The sequence below is a fragment of the Tetrao urogallus genome (assembly GCF_951394365.1).
Source record: "Tetrao urogallus genome assembly, chromosome: 3".
Classification (NCBI taxonomy): domain Eukaryota; kingdom Metazoa; phylum Chordata; class Aves; order Galliformes; family Phasianidae; genus Tetrao; species Tetrao urogallus.
This window is the reverse complement of record NC_136815.1, coordinates 13,884,262-13,904,905: the sequence shown is the minus strand read 5'-3', so window position 1 is coordinate 13,904,905 and position 20,644 is coordinate 13,884,262. Positions and strand designations below refer to the sequence as shown.

The 20,644-nt window shown below is 40.6% G+C and overlaps 1 protein-coding gene across 1 annotated transcript; it reads left to right on the top strand.

Annotated features, from left to right (window-relative positions):
• Nucleotides 1-539: 539 nt before the first annotated feature.
• On the top strand, nucleotides 540-20,355 carry SLC30A8 (solute carrier family 30 member 8; the record flags this gene model as incomplete). The annotated part of the gene is made up of 8 exons (XM_079533389.1): nucleotides 540-619; nucleotides 9,539-9,755; nucleotides 13,612-13,750; nucleotides 15,756-15,909; nucleotides 16,406-16,595; nucleotides 16,995-17,100; nucleotides 19,096-19,230; nucleotides 20,210-20,355. The coding sequence occupies 8 exons, from the start codon at nucleotides 540-542 to the stop codon at nucleotides 20,353-20,355; spliced, it is 1,167 nt and encodes a 388-aa protein (XP_079389515.1).
• Between the last annotated feature and the right edge of the window lie 289 nt (nucleotides 20,356-20,644).

Genomic DNA, 20,644 nt, shown 5'->3' with positions numbered 1-20,644 from the left:
TTACGGGGAGCTGCAGAAGGAAGATTGTGCCAATCAGGGTGAGGGAGGTGTGATTTCCTTCCAATCCGAGGAAGCAGATAGACAAACAGTGTTTTGGCTGTTTCCAGGCAAATCAGGCTTTTATTCCCCTTCTCTCTCCCTTTTAGTGTGCATAAGTCAGTGTGCACAGAGCTGGGCTTGACCCTGAGTCAGCAGTGCGAGAGCACTCATTCACCATGTGACAGAAATCATGTCACAGCATCATCCCATGGAAGAGAAAAAAAAAAAGAAAGAAAGAAAGGAAAGAGGCAAAGAGGCTCAAGCCCTCCAATCTTTCATCCTCAACGAATTACTGTTCGGCATGTTAGTGACACCACTAACAATAGGAAAGCTGCTTTCTCTTGGTTTACTGAGAAGATTATTAAAACTTTTTCATTGAAGAACACTTGGCAGAAACTTCTGAATAAGTTACAAGGACGTTTTTCCCCGCATCCACTTCCAACGGAACAAGTAGCACTTGCGGGAGAAAAAAAGCAAGCAAAACCCCACCACCAGTCCTCATGGCTGCAAAAAAGGGTCCTGAGCGAGCATGCCTTGTGAGTGAGAGGGACACCAAGAGGTACTCCTTAGCCCTAGACAGGTAACACAGCTCCGTGCTTCCTTCTCTGCCATTGCTTTGTCTTTGTCAGAAACATGAGGGTCACTCATGTGCAGACGGGCTGCCAAAGCTGAAGTATGGGGATTTTCACTGCATGTATGGGGAACAGCTTTCACTATTTTCCAAATGTTTTGTTTGATTTTTTTTCATTTCCAAACTTTCTTAGTAAATGTTTGATGTATTTACCGTACAGCAGCCTAGTGTATCTGTGTCTGTGATGGACTGAACCTATCCGCTGCTGAAGCAAGTGTCTCCTGCTATGTATTTTATAAGCTGAGTAGATTTATTGAAAGATGCAAAACCTCATGGATTATGTTACAGTTTTAGGCTGAATTATTATAGTGCTATTGACATAATGTTTGATTCAAAGTTTCTTCATGCTTGAATGTCTAAATACTCTATTTGCTGTGAAAGAAATGTGATGCTACTAGGGACTTGATCCTGCAAAACCTTATTCGTGTGGATACTCTGTTAGGCTTGAAGCTGATGTGTCTCTCATGTGCCACAGGTCCTATGAGTAAATGCTTGCCTGAGTGAAGAAAGACCCTCTGAAAACATAAAATGTGTTATAACTTGGGTTCAAAATGAATATCAGTCAGCCACAAAATAGCTTTACAGTTAAACTTATTTTCATTCTTCTTCTTGACTCAGCGCAGCAAGTTTTTTTTTTTTTTAAATATCTGTTCAGTTACAGCTTAGCACCTCTTGACATTTCCATTATCTCATTGGTTTTCAGGTTATTTGTTGCTTGGCTCTCTTAAAATGCGTGGGACAGAAAGGCATAAATGCTGTTGATTCCAATGGAAATCCATCTCTCCATGTTCTTATACTGGAGTCACTTCCATCATATTTTAGTCATTTGAATGTCTGTGTTATTATTTAAATATTAGTACACAGTTCCATAAATATAAATGGCACTGTCCAAAATGATTTTTATGGTAATGTTTCTGTTTTTAAAAATACCACATGATTCTACAATTCATTTTTGTTACTGAAGTGTCTCAGAGCCTTTTCAATAGCTTGCAATTGTGTGGGCACAGCTTCAGTGCCTGAAGTCCTTTGGCCTCTCAAGACACAGGGGGCATCTCTGGACAAAACTTTTACAAGGTACAGGGAAGAGTGCCCTGAGGCAGAGACAACTGTTAGGAAAGGTGCGACATTTTTTCTCGTATCTCTTATGGCCTTTTTTACCAGGTGAAGTTTTATTAACTGCGAGAGCTGATTACTCATCCACACAGATGACCATCAATACATTTCAAGAACCACTTGGATTTGTTATGTCCTGCTGTGTTGTCCCTCCATCAGATTGCAGGATGATTGAAGTCCTCCGTGAGAACCAGGGCTTGTGAACCTAAGGCTGTACCTATCTTTCTATAGAGGCCCTATCTGCCTGATCTTCCTGTTAAGATTGCCCATAGCAGATTGTCACTATCAACTAGCCCTATCTTCCCTTTAATCCAAACTCATAAGCTCTCAGCTGCCTCATCCATCAATGGGGATGCGGCCTGCTGGGCTCAAGCTTGCACAGACCAGCAGTGGGCACAGCCTCAGGTGTCTTAAGCCGATCAGTAGCAATAAGCTCATTTTAGCCATTGGTATAAATTACCATATTTTTCCATTCCCTGTGTGTAGGCTTAATGAACAGCTCCAGTGCTTTCAACAGAATCTATTTTGCACACAGATTGCCTCTTTCTTTGCCAGCCCCCAGTCTCTTTCTTTTTAATAAATGCTATTATTACAATACACAGGGAACAAAGCTGTTTTTATCTCAATCGAGTGAGTAGAAAATCTGAATACAGGCCCTGTTCCCTGTGCACAGCCTGTGAGGGAGAGTGTTTTAGACATGCCAAGACTGTCAGTAGTCACTAGCGGGTTTGGATGCATTGAAGTTTCTCCTGCCAAACTTTAAATGCTTAAAAGGGGCCTGTCTTTAACTGAGCTCTCTGAAAATCAGGTCAGCTGTAGGCTCACAGGATAATTCAGGATGGAAGAGACCTCAGAAGGTCTCTGCTCTGACCTCATGCTTGAAGTAGGGTCAGCTCATATATCCAACAGGGTTGCTCAGGGCTTCATCTGCTCTAGTCTTGAAAATATCTCACAGGATGTAGACTGCACAACCTCTCTGGACAATTTGCTCCAATACTGAATTCTTGTCATAGTCATTTTTTCCCCTTATATTCAGTCTCCATCCCTTTTGTTTTAATTTATGATCATTTCCTCATCCTTCCTTCACACAAATTAATTAAGCACCTCCTTCTCACTTACCTCTTAATAAACATTAGCAGACTGCTACTAGGTTCCCTTGAAGCCCCCTCTTCTCTAGGATGGAACTTTAGTTCCCGCAGGGCAAAGTGCTCCAGCCCTCAGCCATCCTGGTGGCCATCAATTGATCCCTTACCATTTTATTGCTTTTTCTTATACTGATGGCTTTAAAACTGTACAGTGTATTCTAGATGTAGTCTCAAAAGTCTGTTCCAAATGTAGGATTTTGCACTGATCCTTGCTGAATTTCACAGGTTATCTGTCAACTCAGTTGTACCTCCGGGTTGGAATCATATGTCAATTTGATCAAGGCATACTCTATGTCCTTCCCCAGGTGATGGATAAAGATATTAAACAGAACTTGTCCCAGGGTAGCTGACACAATCCACATAGAATCATTAAGGTTGGAAAGACCAATAAGATCATCTCGTCCAATCATCAATCTATGCCTGTGATCACTCTAGACCATGTGCAGCATCCACTCTTCTCTTTAAAGCCTCCAGGTTGGTGACTCCGCCACCTCCCTGGGCAGCCTGTTCCAATACCTCACCACTCTTTCTGAGAAGAAATTTTTCCTTACATCGAACTCAATATCCAACTTCTCACCATTCTCCAAGAAGAATATTAATCACAATTGTAACAGAATCTGAAGCTGAGCACTGAGAACTTTCTGCCTTTTTCAAAAGATGTCTGTAACTCAAATCAGAGGAGATTCATTTATCTTTAGATTAGGCCTAGGATAGGTTTCTACTTTCTTTTAGCAATCGAGACAGTGTTGTGGGAAAATAAATTCTTCAGATAGTTAATTATTTGATATGTTGATTACCTATCAAGTGATTTGGATAATAACTCTTAAAAACCTAAGAAACGTCTTGACCAAATTCCTGAGTTTTCTAGACCATTTTATTTCTTGCTGGCAACAGATCAGTGTAATGTTGACCAGAAATATTCAATATCACACTTCATTAACCAATGCATTTGTATCAGATTGTACCAAGTACACTGTGAGTTGGATTTTGGCTTGATGTGCATTTCTGATTATGTTATTTATGTGTCATTACAGTGGGATTTGATTACCATACAAGAAGAGAAACTCAAAGCTTCTTGTCTCAAGAATTTTGCTTTTATTTTACTGTAACTGAAATGAAAAAACAGGCATATACAGAGCTAGAAAGACTCAAAGCTTTAATTGATCTTGGTCTAAATGTGTAGTTACAGTGACATACCTACCCCTACTTTTACTTCTGCTGTTGAACCTACATGATGGAAATAAAGTTTTATTGCCCTCTGCTAAATCACCCTGACATCTGTGCCACATAACTGCTGAGGGTCTATGACGTACAGAAGATCTGAATCTTATCATGTTCAACTCGGATGGATAATGGTAGCGCTCTGAGAAAAGAGGCACAAAGAGTGTGATGCTGGAAGTGGGAAAGATGTGTACTTTAGAGCTTGTCTTCATGTAGAAGCTTTTAACAGGATTTAAACTTGACCAGCATTTATTCTTATCTATCAGTGAAGGCTTAGACTTGCACTTGATTCCTGTCATCCAGGCTCATACCACTAAATGAAAAGTTTGAAGAGAACTTGTAAGAGAGTGTAATCAGGTGGAGATTGATTTTCTATGATGTTGGTATAGGGAATATTTTCTTCTTTTTCTGCCTTCCTGCAAGTGATATGCAAACTCTTATTGGGTTGAATAAAAGCTTTCCACCACTCTTAGTGCCTTGTGAAAGTCAGTGATTAAGAAAATTTTAGGTGTTTCTTGTAACTTCTGAAAGAGGTTGGTTGTGGGCCCTGTGGTTATCCCCTTCATACTGGCTTGTCATCTAGACAAAGCAGTGTCATGGTGATCTCAGCAAAACCCATACGATTGCTTTTTGCCTCATGTAAGCTGACATGAGACATTCTAGGAAGAACTGTCTGCCATACACCATCTCCATAGTACAGTTATTCCAATTTCATCTCAGGAAAAAATAAATAAATTAGAACCAAGATGATAAATGGTATAAAACAAATTAAATAACTCAGTCTCAGGAAATTGATGGTGAAGGCTTTATACCAATGATACATAAAAGCATGATTGACGTGATAAAGGTAAGCAGGGAATGGTCATTCAAAATTTATAACATTTGAACTAATTAAAACATCAGGCAGACAGCTTAAGACTAACAAAGATTGCATTATTTTTATATAAATCATAATTAATCTATGGAACTAACCACTTTTAAATCAGCCAGATTCATAGAACTATAGAGTTAAAGAATGGCTGAGGTTGGCAGGGACCTCAGGGTCCATCTGGCCAACCCCTGCTCAAGCAGGGACAGACAGAGCAGGGGACCCAGGGCCATGCTGAGGTGACATTTGAAGATCTCCAAGGTGGAGACCCCACGGCCTCTGGGCAACCTGTGCCAGTGCTCTGTCACCTACACAACAGAAGTGCTTCCATATTCAGTGTGAACTTTCTGTGTTCCATTTGGTGTCCACTGCCTCTTGTCCTGGCACTGGGCACCACTGAAAAGAGCCTGGCTCCATCCTCTGCACCTTCCCTTTAGGTACTGATAGACATTGATAGATTCCCCTGAGCCTCCTCTTCTCAAGGCTGAGCACTCCTAGCTCTCTCAGCCTCTCCTCACAGGAGAGGTGCTCCAGTCTCTTCATCATTTGGTGGCTTCTGATGAACACTCCAGTGTATACATGTCTCTCTTGCTATTGGGAACCCCAGAAAACAGAACACACTCCAGGTGCAGCCTTACCAATGCTAAGTAGAGGGGACAGGTCAACACTTTTGACCTGCTAGCCACATTTTAGGAAGATTACCATTAGCCTTCATAGCAGCAAGGTCACATTACTGGCTCATGTTCAATTTGTTGTCCACCAGGATTTCCAGGTTCTTCTTTGCAGAGCTGCTTTCCAGCTGAGTGACCCCCAGCATGTACTTGTGCCTTGAGTTGTTGTGGTTCCCGGAGGAAAGGCCTGTGAAGGGCTGTTAGGAATAAGCTGTGTTTCAGCTAGCTCCCAGCCTCCAGATTTGTGCAGCCTGGGAGAAGCATCAGGGAAGCACCACTCTGGACATCTTCTTTCCTTTTTTTTTGTCTGTGTGTGTCTCTTTGTTCTCACAACAGAGTTTGGATACATGTCTCTGAACACTTTTGCTGTAACTCTGTACAGCTGTTGCCATACTTTTATGCAGAAGGAAATTTGTTCACAATAGATTTATGCATACATGCTCAGACTCTCAAAATGAGACTAGATAAGATCATCATAGCTACAATTGCAATCTAATAGACATCTAAATATATTCAAATACATAAATATTGCCTTTGTTTTGTGCTCAAAATACTGTGGGAGGAAAAGAAGAATCTGGATGGACAAGCTATAAACAAGGTATTATGTGACTTAGAAATGTTCAAGATGAATTAAATGTTCGGTTGAAATCAGAGTTGTGTCAGCATAAGGGATGTGACTATGGCTTAAATAATTTTTATCGCTGAAGACATTTTCATACCCTTTCAGGCACCAAAAATTACTCTTGTCCCTTGTGACAGAGGTTCTCTCCTGAAGGAAGTGTAGTAATTCCACATTTTGCTCTTTTCGCTGGGGTTCTCATAGCAGTCTAGGATGGCAATTATTCTTGTCAGATCAAAGCACCCAACAGATCAAGTGAAAACAAACAAAGGGAAGTTGCAATCAAAAGCTCTTGCTAATGATCTGTGTGGAATTTACAATATGTATTAATATTTTCTTCCCTCCGTATATGCATGACTCAGTAGGTGCCTTTCTCTGATGTTTTCCCTGACTGCCTTTTTTAAAGGAAAGAGAATTTGAAATGGAGAGAAAAAAAATCTTTTAATCTGGATCTCTTGTTGCAGTGTGCTGAAGCAGAGATCTGATGCTCAAAGGCTACATCTTGCTCTAAAGCACTCAGGAGGGGTTTACAGTTTGTCACAGCTGATCTCTGCACCTTAAGCTTTTGATTCACTCTTTTACAAAACTGTCTCTTAGATTCTTTTAATTAGTGGCAGACTGGTCTCAGAAGCAAAAAATAAAATAAAATGAATGGTTATGCACTAGAGCTGGCAGGAACCTTCCTAACTCGTGGGGCCGGATGCTGCTCTGTGAGTTCAAAGGGAGCAGCAACACTCACCACCCCTGACAATGAGACCACTTTCATTTAGGCACTTTTAGATAGAATAGTGTCACATTTGTGGGTTTATGCTGCCTCCATTTGCTTTTGCATCTGCTCAGTGAGGTCTGTGGACAGTGTTTTCCTAGCCCTAAGCAGAACTGTGAGGCTTTGTTTGCTGATGGAGGGGCTTGAAGTGGCCCATTTTGTTAGCAGCAAGGAGAGGATTTGGTGGCTCCGAAGTTGACAGGGGTAATTTTGGCATCCCTGCCCTGACAGGCTGTGGAAAGGATCATGACTCATGTTGTTAAGATGATTTTTACAATCAGTGCCAGCTGATGAAAATCAAATTAAAGGGAAATTAATTTTACATGCAAACTGCAGAAGAGCATTGGAAGTTAACTCCAGAGAGGGATCACAAGAAAGAAAACCTTGCATGCCCCAATCTCCTGGGGAGAGTGAGAAAACTACAGTATTTTATTCAGCCATCTGGAAGGAATCAGTTTGTGGTACCTTCTGAGTCTAATTCATCAGCAAAACATTGTGTGCAAGTGACACAGTGCACACGAGGAGTCCGATGAATGCAAAACTCAGGCACTGGAGGACGACTGGCTGCAGGCACCCTGGCTGCCATATGGACAGCCCATTCCCCAGATGGCTCAGCTCCCATTTATTTGCTGTTGTGGGGAAAAAAACATGAAAAGAAAAACATAGCAAAAAAAAAAGACTGAGAAAACTAAGTGTCTCCAAGGCATCAGGGATCGCTCTTTCATGCAGGCTCTCGGAGGCAAGCACAAGGAATCAGTGGCCTCTGCTGAGCAAACAGAGACCGCATGCTAACCTGGCTGGGAAACAAGCTGACTCAGGGGAACATGCTGAACCCTTGGAACATCTCAAAAATATTTACAAACCCAAACCCACACTTACTATGTACAGTTGCAGGGCTCAGCTGCCACGAAAGCAGAGAAAGTGCTATTGATTAGATAGGCCAAGAGCCTCTGAGGAACTGAAGAACCCAATGGGCTGATCCTTACTCGCCAGTGGATGAGGGCTGTGCAATGCCCTGGTGAGACCAGCGGAGCAGTTGCAGGCCGCTCCAACTGCCCAAAAGGCAGCTGGAAAGGTTTGTGACTACAGTGCCTTTTTTTCTTGACACTGATCACTGCTGATTGGCAGACACTGGTGCAATTTATTTCCAGTGAGATTTCAGGCAATTTTCCACTTCCATCAACAGTACAGAAACACCACACAAAGTCACTAAGATGCTTGCACTTCCCCTTCATGCAGCTGATGAAACAGCTCTTCTTGAAGAAAAGTCTCTACTCTTTTGAATGGGAAAAAGAGGCTGTCATTACAAGGGGTAGTGAAACAAATAGCTGTAATGTGATTATATGAACATTACAAATATCCATCTGGGCATTCCCCTTTGGATACCATAGTGCACTCTCATGAGCAGCAGCAGCCACAAATGCTGTAGCTGGAGTGACATAATGGTTTTTTAAGGTTTTTCTTTTTTTTTTATTTGGGCTCTTCTCAGTTGGGAGATACAGAGAAGGGGCTGTTCTTACTTAGCAAACCATCTTTAGACTTCCAAGAATGAACTCTGAGCTGCCCTAGTGCAAGTACCACATGTGATGGTTGTTCAGGAACTCCTGCAGCCTCAATGCATCATAGCTCCGCGTGTCCCTTCTCCCATCCCTTATTTCCCAGGAAAGCCCTAAAGAAGGACAGCACTGAGGTTTTGTGACAGATCAGATGTCAGATCAGATGGGAAATTACCTTGGGATAAGACGATTCTATGAGAGCTGCTTCTGCTGAACTTTTCTCTTTTTTATGGCACAAAGGGTTCAGCGAGCTTTGAAGAACTGATTTCTTTGATTTTTTAAATGCCTTTGAAACCTTTTAGCTAATATCTTCCATGCTCAGGCCCTGCTGGAAGATGGAGAGATTTTGTGCTTGAGTGAAAATTTGAGATAAAACAGTTCTGCATGCAGAGAGAGGAGAGAAATGTCTTTAGTCAATTATATTAACAAAATAAAAGATTAAAAAAATCTATTTTTGCATTGTCTTCATAATAAAGCTGTTGGAAATAGAAAACCAAAAATTCCCTCAGAATTACCTCCATGCTACGCTGAACTTGGTTGGTATCTGCCTGAGGTGTGACTTTTTGAAATTCTTGTGCTGAGCAGTTGGAGTCCTTTTCTTTCTGTCACCTTTTTCATTATGTGCACAATGTACACAAGCCAGAGAAAGTCACCCTCCGCTTCATAAACTGGTAAATGATGTAGGAGAGCCTGGAGAGCTTGGAAATTCTGCCAGAGCTTCATTTCATGTGCAGCTCCCTCCCACCGAGTCCTGCTTGCATGAGCAAGCCTCCTCGATGAACCACTGTTCCCAGTGCTGCTTTTATCTTACAGAAGCATTAATTACATACTTTCTGGGGCTGCAGGGTTAGAAGCCAAAATAACTGGGGTTTTTCTGTTTTTAACCTTCTGTTCCTTTCAATCCCAAAGGATGAGCTGGCATCAGAAGAATTTCAATGAGGAGAGGCAGCAGCAGGAAGAAGAAAATGCTGAAGCTAATCAAGCATATCACTGTCATGGCTACTTACAGGCCTATGAGGATAGGAAAGGGGAGCAGCACCGAGCACGGAGGAAGCTCTACACAGCATCAGTAATTTGCATCATCTTCATGGTTGCTGAGATTACAGGGGAGTATCTTTGCTCAGTTGTGTGCCCAGCACATCTGTACTCCTGCTCTTTTGCACTTACTCTGCCTACGGTGATGCTCAGTGCACAGAGGTGACCCCACCTGGGATCAAGTAACACTCCTTCCTCTCCAGTCTTTAAAAGAATATATTTTTTTCTCCAGTTAAATTAACAAAATAAGCATCTGGGTAGGACTAGGAGGATCGGTTCATGGCCTCAACTGTTCTCTCAGGTGTTTCAGCTCAGATAAAAGTGGCTGCCATGTCTCAGCATCATGTCACAAAAGGATTTTTAATAATTTAAGTTACTTTTCTGGGAAAAGATAAAAGGATTTTACATGCTTATTCAGGCCAATGAGCCTTCAGCACTGGTGAGGGCCGCGTGCAGCAGGGTCTGATATTAAATGCAACAGTCTTTACAAAATCTGGGGAAATCCACGGCCAGATTCACCATCTGCTTTTCCTCAGTTAAGTCAATGTATTTATACCAGAGCACGTTTATCTCTTAAATTGGCCTGCTGGTGTGCCTCTGGATCAATTGAAGATTATTCCCCTGTCTAATTAGCTTTCACTTCTGGACCTATGATACAACATCCAAGATAAGTTTTTGGCTCTCTCCTAAAGCATTTGCTTTCATTTTGTACCCCTGATCTGCCCTCTGGATTGCTTCTGTGATACTGATAGACACCTGATAGTTGCTGGCTCTTTAGTTTCCCCTTCTCTATGGTGAGGTAAGATAAGAAACGAGGAATCTCACAGGTCTTTGCTACATGTATTCCAGGGGTATGAAAAAATCGGCCAGAAAGGTCTCTGAAAGGTCTCTGAAAGGTCTCTGTGATTCTGTGATTCTGTGATTCTGAAACCCATGTTTTTCCAGAGCCTGCCTGTGGAGTCCCCATGAAAATGAAATAGAAAGGCTTTGCGTTCCTCACAAGTGAGACTTGGGAGCACTGATGGAGTCACTGCACTTCTGCCTTTGCTCTTAGCTGCCAAACTCAGCAGAGATTTCTCCATCTCTTTCTTCCCACAGGTTTCTTCTGCATGAAGCCTGCTTGTTTGTAGGTCATGTGCATTTTGCCCATGAAAATTGGTGCACACCACCAACCTCCATGCAGTAATTTCCAGTGCCAGAAGAAACGCATTATTAGCAAAACCATGTAATCAGCAGGCCTAAGTTTGGTGAATGCAGCAATGCTAGAGGATAATTGGAAGGACAGATGATACGTTAACTAAATGTTTCATTTTGCTTAATGAATCATACAGCTTTTTGTAGTGACAGCTTAAGTAACAGGCTTGAAGACCATTTTGCTTCAGACCATTACACTTTGACAAACCAGTTATTAACAGCAGTTACAGACAGCAGTCTACGGAGTTTTTTGTAATTATGAACCACACATTTAATTTTTTTAATCATCAGGCCAGTCAGCATGTGCCTGATGATTGACCAGAGAGTGACTGACATTTTCTACTGCTTTGTGGTATGCAAAGCTGTAAACAGCCATCATGAGTAATAGTAACTCATAAAGGCCGCTTGTTGGGAGTATTGATACAGAGCAATAAAAGCCTGTAAATATTGCACAGTTTCTCCTCCTGAGAGTAAGCAAGATATTCCCCTTCCTTTTAGTCTTAGGAACAAACAACTTCTCAGGTGTTATTATGTTACACAAGAAAGAAAAGCTACATCACTCTCAAAGATGTTGACAAACTGTGTTTCACTGAACCCCTAGATATTCCCTGTGATTTTTTTTTCTTTTCATTCAAACCATCTGTGCTGTCCCACATTGCCTTCTCAAAAGGGGCACTGCTGGCCAAGCCTGCTGCACAAACCATCTCAGAAAGACTATTACCTTCTCTTCTTCCAATGTAATTCCACTGCAAACTCCAGAGATCTGGAGATATTAGTAAAGCCAATGACACCCTGTGTACAGCCCTGATATAGAAGTGCTTTCTAAGGATTTTTACTGGCTAAGGACCAAACATGAATTTCGAAGTACATTTTTTCCACTTGGATAAAGAAACAAACCTAGCATGTGTTATCACGTCAAAAAGGAACATAAAGACTTGACCAAGTTGCTAAGATAAATGGACTGAGATCTCAGAAACTCACCCAAGGCATCAGCTATGGCAGCAATACATAAAATAATAATTTGCCAACATTTTTCAGAGACAGCAGGCTAGAAGCAAGCTTTTGTAAGGTTGTCCCAAGGAACATGGAAATACATTATCTAAAATGCAATAGGGCTTTGCAGGCAGCTTGTGATCTGTGCCTTTGTTTGCTGAAAGGTAGCTGATGCCCTGGCTGTTAACATCTGTGCACTGTCAGACAAGCCTGTTTCCCTCTGCTGTGTAGAATTGTTTTCCTCCCATGAAAGAGCTGTCCTGCAAACAATGAAGGTCTAGAATCTATGTAATGACAAAAAAATTAATGTGCCATTACATCTGCTTACGTTCTGGGAAATCCTCATGTTGTTGAATTTTACATTTTACTATTGCGAATGGGATGCAGCAAAATTCTATAGTCCTTTCTTTTCCCTTTTGGGGAGTGACTCACAGGCAGCTGTAAGTGGGATTTATAGGGAGGCAACAGAAGAAACAACAACAACAAAATGTTCCTTATATGTGTGATATGCGTTTCCCTGGGGGGGCAAACCGCACAGTATAATGCATTCCAATGTAAAATCTGAATATGAAGAAATCAAACAGGTAGAGCGTCTTGCTGGCATGAAAACTTTACATGTATAAGGAAACAAGAGACTTCTCTACATGTCCATTTGGCAGCGGTGTTTTGCTGAGGGTTTGAAAGAAGCATTTTGGGTTTTACAGTGTTTTTTAGATTCATTTATTTTCATGTGGGCACTGGTCAAGAGAAGTAAGTGAGCTGAAGTTAATTGAACAACTGAAGAAGGATAGAAATACACTGACAATAGAAATTGTCAAATGCAGAAACTAGATGTTTTGTCTTGATCATTTCACATTCCCATTTTTTTACATTAATTCTGTGATGAAAACATTCCCCTGCTACGCCAAGTTGGCAGGACAGCTTTCTGCCTGTGGTCCGTGTCTTTTCTTGCAGCCACTGGCAGCGGGGGTTCGTTTAGAACAATCTTCAGTTTCTTGCCTTTAGCCCTGAGACATGGTTACAAGGACTTGGCAAAATAGCACTTGGCTTGCTGGGTAAAAGAAATGCGATTTCAGACAGCCTATTTTTTTTTTTCAGAATTCACATGAAAATCACCTTCCTCACCCCCAAAGTAAAATGACATTTAGCCACATTTTTTTCAGCTCCAACAGCAAAATTATCCACGCATTACAGCTATGAAATGGTAGATTGGTCCTGCAAACAGAACATTTTTCTCCATGCCCTTACTAAGATGGCTGGTTGTTTATCACAGCTCTTATGCTGGAAACTTCCCTTTTATTCCAATTTTAATGTTTGCCTGTGACAAACAAAAGGTCTGGCATCCAGTCATCAGGAATAACATTCGTCTTTCCCTGTTATAAATAAGGAATCAGTTCCAGCAATCTACAATACTATAGTGAAAGGATACTGGAAATATGATGCCTGAGTCTGTCTTTCACCAAGAAAGATATTAAAGTAGTTGTAGTAAAATAGTCCATATAGTAATATAAACACAACAGTTATGAATCACAGCATTGTCCTTAAGACACTCAGTTATCTATGTGGGACGAATACATTGTTATTAATTTGTACCTTTCTCTGCATGAATGAGGTACAAAATGAAGCAATTTATGAAGAGTTTTGAGTCATAGGTCTGATCTGTCAAAATGAAATACTCCCTAGATCCCATGTTTGATCTAGTTGACTCCAAGATGTGACCAGAGCCATGACAAGGCCATGTGCTTCCCACAGGTGGACAGATAGCTGGCAGCCTGGCGGTGGTCAGTGATGCAGCACACATCCTGGTGGACCTGACGAGCTTCCTGATCAGTCTCTTCTCACTGTGGCTGGCCTCCAAGCCTCCCACCAAGCAGTTAACTTTTGGGTGGCACCGAGCAGGTAGCAAATGAGAGAACTGCATCCAATATCCAATATCAGTGTCTATTTAATTTCATTCTGTGATAGTTATCATGTTTCTTGCTCAATTTCTGAAGTGTGTTTCCAGTTTAATATGCAGGTGGGTGCCTTGACAGAGTAGCCGAGAGCAGTCGGGTGGGTCACAGTCACTGACTGCATGCTGACTGACTGGAAGTACTTTACCTCTTTTCTCAGACTGATAGAATGGTTTTGTCATGCAAAACTGTATGACAAGGCTCAGATTTAGCAGGAGCCACCTGAATGCCTCCAGTGCCCTAAGCTAGGCAGCAGAATAAGTCAGGGCAGCAGTCCTACAAAATCCTTTGGGTATGCAGCTACTTTTAACAGCATGGTTAGAAGCACAGTGTTGAATGAGACTGATGTATGAGTCAGACTTACTTCCACACAGGAAAGTTCTCTTCAGCTGCAGTTTCTTTCTCTTACAGTCATAAGTTTCCCAAGCAATCCCTTGGTATCACATGCTGTACTTTGATGGTGCTAGCAGTCCTGAGTAAATTTGAGTGAGAATATTTAAAATAAAATATTTAATACTACTGAACTGGTCTGGATGATTCGCTGGGATTTTGCTAAGCTTCTACATTGAAAAATAATGTAAAGATGACCTCTAGCAGTGGTGGAGTACATGCACATGAATGACTTTACAGTGGTGGAGTATATACACATGTACAGACATTCTTGCAGGTGCTCACAGAGGCTGTTGGCTCCTTCATAGCTATCAGCACCTTCTTCTGGGCCAAGTTTGCAAGGTTTCATTTTGTAATTTGGAAAATAGAAACACCACAAGTATTGAATACCACTTTTAGCTTTTCTCTATGTCCTTTTAAGTAAAACTAGACTTCCAGGAGGTTGCAGTTTCATTCATTAATCATCAATTTTAGACAAAATAGTTATTTTGATAAGCCTCTGAGGCCCAGACTGATGCAAAATTTGTGACTGTCATGAAAATACATTCAAAACTGTACACTGAGGTTTAGCTGCTTTCACAGATTATCAGTGGAGATCTGTGCAAGTGGTTTTTGTTCTTTATGGCTCTCTATTTCTTCGCTGTGAATTTTCATTTTCCTTGGAATTGTGTCAGTTGTGCTCATAAAGTGCTGCATTTACCCATTCAAGTCACATGGCAATTGCTAGTTCCACATCCTGTTAAAAACATTCTGCACGTTCATACAAACATCCCCAGACCTTGCCTATGGCAGTTTAATAAAAGTTGGCATTGGGGACGTCGGATTTACTTGAGCACAACTCAGAGCCAATAGAGACAAAATTGAATTTTGCTGCCCCAGGGACAAAATAACTTCTTTTGTCTTTATCACCACTAGTGGCATTGGTTGGAAAAAGTCTCAGGAGAGAGGTAGGAGGGGTTTGCTGGCCTTGTCGGGGGCACTCATTGGTTTTCTGAATTGTGAAATGAAGGGAGGTGGGCAGAAATAAGGGAAGCTGTTGGAGGGGATTATGTCTTCCAGCAGGTCTGAGTGAGCCATGTCTCTCTCCTTCCCTCCCACCTCTATTCTTCTGACTGAGCTAATCTCACAGTGGGAGAAGGGCTGGTTCCTGGGCCCTCACAACACGTTGGATGGGACAGGCAAGTACACAGGATGTAAAAGAGCTGCTCTTTTATTCCTTCTTCCCATTCCTGTTCCTTTTACTCCTCCCAAAGCTCCTACAACAGGCCTTTTCTTCTCTCCAATTTCTCCAAACGCTCCATGAGCTCCACATTGGGAAGCAGACAAAAGAAGGTAGAAAACAGTTAGGCCACCATGTTCATAAGGTTGCCCAGGACAGCCACTTGATTTGCCTGTGACCAAAATATGTCTTGGCCCATTCCTTATGTGCACCGATCAGCTTACACACAAGTAACTCTCTTGGCTGTAGGATTCACAAACTTAGAACAACTAGCATCATACCCTTAATAATTCTTGTGTTTCTGTTATGATTACTGTTAAAATTAGATTTTTAAAATTCATAGAAATTCTGGGAGCTTTGATGTCTATGGTAATCATTTGGATTGTGACTGGTGTGCTGACATATTTGGCTAGCATGAGGCTGCTACACCCCAATTATGATATTGATGCTGCAGTGATGCTCATCACCTCTGCTTGTGCTGTGTTCGCCAATATCCTGTAAGTTACCTTGTTTTCCATTCCAAATAAATAACTTCTAACAGTGAATCTGCTGGTGTATTTCAGTAATAGATGATGGAGAGATATTGACCTCAAAAATATCAAGTGTGTAATGAGTTTTATGAGAGTATGGGTTGGGTAGAGAAGAGAGATCCCGCTGCTCTCCTACTTTCTCTTTGCTGCCAAACTGGGGAGGGAAATTACAAAAACGGAAACTCTGTGAATAAAAATAATTATTTCTATCTCATATCTTATTAGACATCAGAAGATTCAAGAACTCCGTAGAAAATGAGTTCTCATTAATTCCCCTACTCACAGACTTTCCCGTTTGTATGCAAAACACAAATACTTACTAATTATCTGCTTAGCCACTCTGTGTTATTACCTAGTGTGTCTGATTGTACTGTTCAGCATTCAGAAATGAGAGAGGTAATGACGTGTGTGATGTCACTGCTCTCAAAGACACGATAACCTCCGAGTTTTACATCCTTTGCAGACTAAGCCTGATTCTGCACCAAACTGGACACAGGCATAGCCACGGAGCAGAAGCCAGGGAAACCTCACTGGCCTCTCTGGAAAAACCAGCTCCAAGCAATGCCAGCCTGCGGGCAGCCTTTGTGCATGCCATTGGGGATTTATTCCAGAGTATTAGTGTGCTAATTAGTGCACTTATCATCTTCTTTAAGGTTAGTTTCATTAGTTCACTTGCTCTCCTTGCAATTAAGGATAACGATTTTTTTTTCACAGCATTGTAAAACTAGATTCTGTGTAAATATTTTCTGTGTTTAAATGATACGCATTGTAATTTAGTCAAGGACAATTATGCTCGTTCTTGGGAATTGGAAAGGCTATTGGGAGTGTCACCATTTCTTGGTGTTTGAACTGAAAGAAGGGTATTTTCATGTCTCTCTCTTTATTCTCATACACTCATAGCACCCTCACCCCCTGTGCTAACTGGCAAATGAGGTCAACACTGATTCTGTACTAGAAGAATGGAATGCATTATTCTTACAGATTAACTAACTAAAAATGGCAATAACCAACAATAATGAAATTAACAAAGTATTGTGTTCGTATTTTTTTAGCCAGAATACAAAATAGCTGATCCAATCTGCACATTTGTGTTTTCCATCTTTGTTTTGGCAACCACCGTCACCATTTTAAGGGATATTTTGGTTGTGTTAATGGAAGGTAGGACCTGATTCCAGAATCAATGGCTATATTTTGTTCTTTCTCTCTTGCTGACAAAACTATAATAGGATGCCTCTCTATCAATTTCCAACACTCGTAAGTGTGATCATGCTAAAATTCTAATTAAAATTTTAATCTGAATTCTTTTCTACCATTACACCAGAAAACTTCTACACATTCCAATTTTTGTAAAAACTGGTCTACTGGTGATTTATTAACAAACTCCCAGTGTATTACTAAAGCTTTAGTTTGTCATAACATTATATTATCCCTTCAGCAAAATAAATGTCTACTTGCTTTGTTCATTGTGTAATTCCTTTACCCATGTGAAAAACAAGTCTCTGCCAAAAAGACCAAAGAAAAGAGAAAGGCTGTGCTTTGAACCGTGTCTGTAAAACAGACAGGGTGCAAGAGGCAGAAGTTTCAAAGATTTTCAGTTATGCCCATCCAGAAAAGCAAACCAATGGAGCTTTCTAGTCACGTTCGGGCACATGGAAATAGACAATTCCCAGCACATCAACATGAAGGCAACAAGAGCTATACTCAGTAATATTTAATCCTGCCAGCTATGGGTCTGAACATTTGATGTGCAAGGCCAAACGTCTGGAGCAAGTCACAAATGCATGTTCTTGCCTTCCTTATACACTGAATAATGCAATACGACATCTCTCTCTGCAATGAAGATTTAGGGTGAAAAGGAAAAATAGCTGTAACAAAGCAGGTTTTGAATGTATACAAGTTACTTGGTGTTACAATCTGCATGCCTATTTAATTCTCTTTCATTCTTCCCCTACTGCTGGTTCAAGAAAGGAAATTTTCAACATTCTTTTACAGTAAAGCTTCATTCTAGTATTGACCTTCTTTCAGTGACTGAGAGATAGTTTACATTTGTGTAAAAGTGTACCTGGATAGAAGGCAGCAGCTGTCTGTATCTCGGCTGCTGACAAAACAGATGATCTCTTGATTACTGAAAAACCAAACTACCAAGGAGGCCTGGCAGCCCTGAGGGATCTTTTTCTCAGAGCAGAGATTGCCAACTGCTGTAAGCAGTACTCACATGCTCTGCCACAAGCCTCGTCAAGCTTGAACTCCAGGGAATTTGGTGAAGCCAGTCTTCTGCCTCCTAAGTAGCATATTTCTGCCCAGAATTTTCCAAAGAGAAATAGGATATTGGAAGTAGTGACTTATTAGCATCAGTTATGGTATGAGAGACCCAATTAATCAATACAACACTTATCATTATTATACTTCATAATCAGTGTCATTAAAAATACTTTGTCAATTTACTGATCCAAGCAAAACATGATAAACACAGTTGTTCAAGTAGGCATAAAGGTGCACTTCTAAATTCCCATGTCTCACGACAGAGAAGACCCGTAATTCAATTCTTTGGGCAAATTTGGACTGAACACTGAATTTCATATCGCAGGTACCCCCGTCACAAGGGTCCTCATTCTGAATAAGGGTTGTCATCATTATTATCATATTTTGTATGAAGGCCCATTTAAGAAGACAATCACTTATCTACTAATTAACTAACCTGTAATCTTGTTTTATGTCATTTAATATTCCCAGGACAAACCATCTTAATCTTTGTTTGTCTTTGCCTCTCCATTAAACTGATGTTTCTCAATCATGTATAGAGGACAAAATTCCTCACAGATTCTCAGGTGAGGCCATAAAATTAGCACTCACAAAAGATATCAGTGCTGAATCAAGACATGATCTGATTAAACAGTTGACCTGCCTATGCACATGGGACCAGCAAAATATCTCCTAACACGTGCATAAGTTTCATTCTATAGAGAATTATAATACAAAGAATAGAAATGAAGTTTACAGTGAACTCCGAAATAAAGGGGCTTCCCAAGACAGAATATTTTAATAAAAATTGTACATCTAACTGAAGAAAGGTTCATGATGTGTTTTCCTCTAATGATCATATTTATTCTCTCTTAAAATTTATCTTTTTTCCCCACAATTTCTCTCTCTAAGGAACAGAGAAAGAACTTTCTTATGATGCAGTGAAAGCAAGAATTTTAACAGTTGAGAAAGTGGAATCTGTTCACAGCCTTCATCTTTGGTCTCTGACGATGAATCAAACGATTCTATCTGCTCATGTGGCCACAGGTCAGTAAATTTCTGTAAACAGGGAAGAAGTATTCAGCAGCTGTCTGGGAAAGGTCAGGTAGTTCTGATTGGTGTACAACTGGCTGTATATCTGTTCTTGTTAAAATAAATGCCATTATTTTAGTGGAAAAATAAGAAAAGTAAAATAAAAAGCTTTCAAATTGTCCCCTCAGAAATCCTGCCAAAATAACAGGGACTTGTAGTTAGCATAAAACTTGGAACTGCAGAGGCTGTGGAACAAGGAGGTAAACTACAGCGTACTTTAAATAAATTAAAAGAATTAGATCCAGACCAGACTATTCTCAGAATATCAAATTGATTTTGGAATTGTTTTGTCAAATGTGAAAACTGTTGATTGCTAGTAACAAAAACCTACAGGCCAAATCTGCATTCCTGATGCCTCTCCAGATGTAAAACAATCTTTAAAACATAGTTTGGAGCATAGAGAGAACTCCAGGGCAAACATTTTATCTTTAAAAATATCTTTTTTATAATGTCCTTATTCCTGTTGACAAACTGCCCATTATCCACATCAATTTTCTTGTCTGTTTGCTTTTTGCAACATGTATGTGCTATAGTTCATGTGAGAAAACTCTACTTACATAGTGCTTCATAGGCAAAGACCCCATGAAGCCCTACCTTCCCAGGAAGAGTAGGCCAATTCCCAATCTTTTAGCACAGTTATTGCTCCCTGACTGGATGAACAAATCTTTATTAAGTATTCTTGCTTTCATCCAGAATTTATCTTCTGTCAATCTGAATTTCTTTGATGGTTAAAGTTGGGTCTTGCCAAAGTTGCATATTCTAACCACATTCAAATGAACAAACCTTTGCTGCCATGTAGAAGGATAGAAAGGACAAGGGACACTGCTCAAAATCAGCTGCTTCATAGAAGTGCTAGGCCGTTTGAATGGTTTCTGTCACTCTTCAAACTATTACACTATATTTAATTTAATTGTTTTCTGCTTGCTGTCTATAGCAGACACAGTGGACAGTCAGAAGATTTTGAAAGACATCACCCAAGCCCTGTTTGAGCACTACAGCTTCCACTCCATCACCATTCAGATTGAATCAGGAGAGGATCAGAAACAAAACTGTGTCTTCTGTCAGGAGCCAAGGAATTAAAGGAAGCATTATGTTATGCATAATAATGACCACTCTTACAGGTCAATGGAGACTATATGTGCTGGTTATTTGTAATTGATTAATAATAAATGGTAATTAACTGCACTAAAAAGCCCTGCCACTGAGAGCTGTGCATGGACCATTATTTGTTGGTATTGGGTCCATCCATCAGCTAGATTACCTGTCCATCAGTGGCTACCTTCAATTACAAGAGATTCTAAATTACTCCTCACTGGCGTGACAGGCTGGCACTAAAGCAACATTAAAGAGTCCCTGTTTGTAATCACAG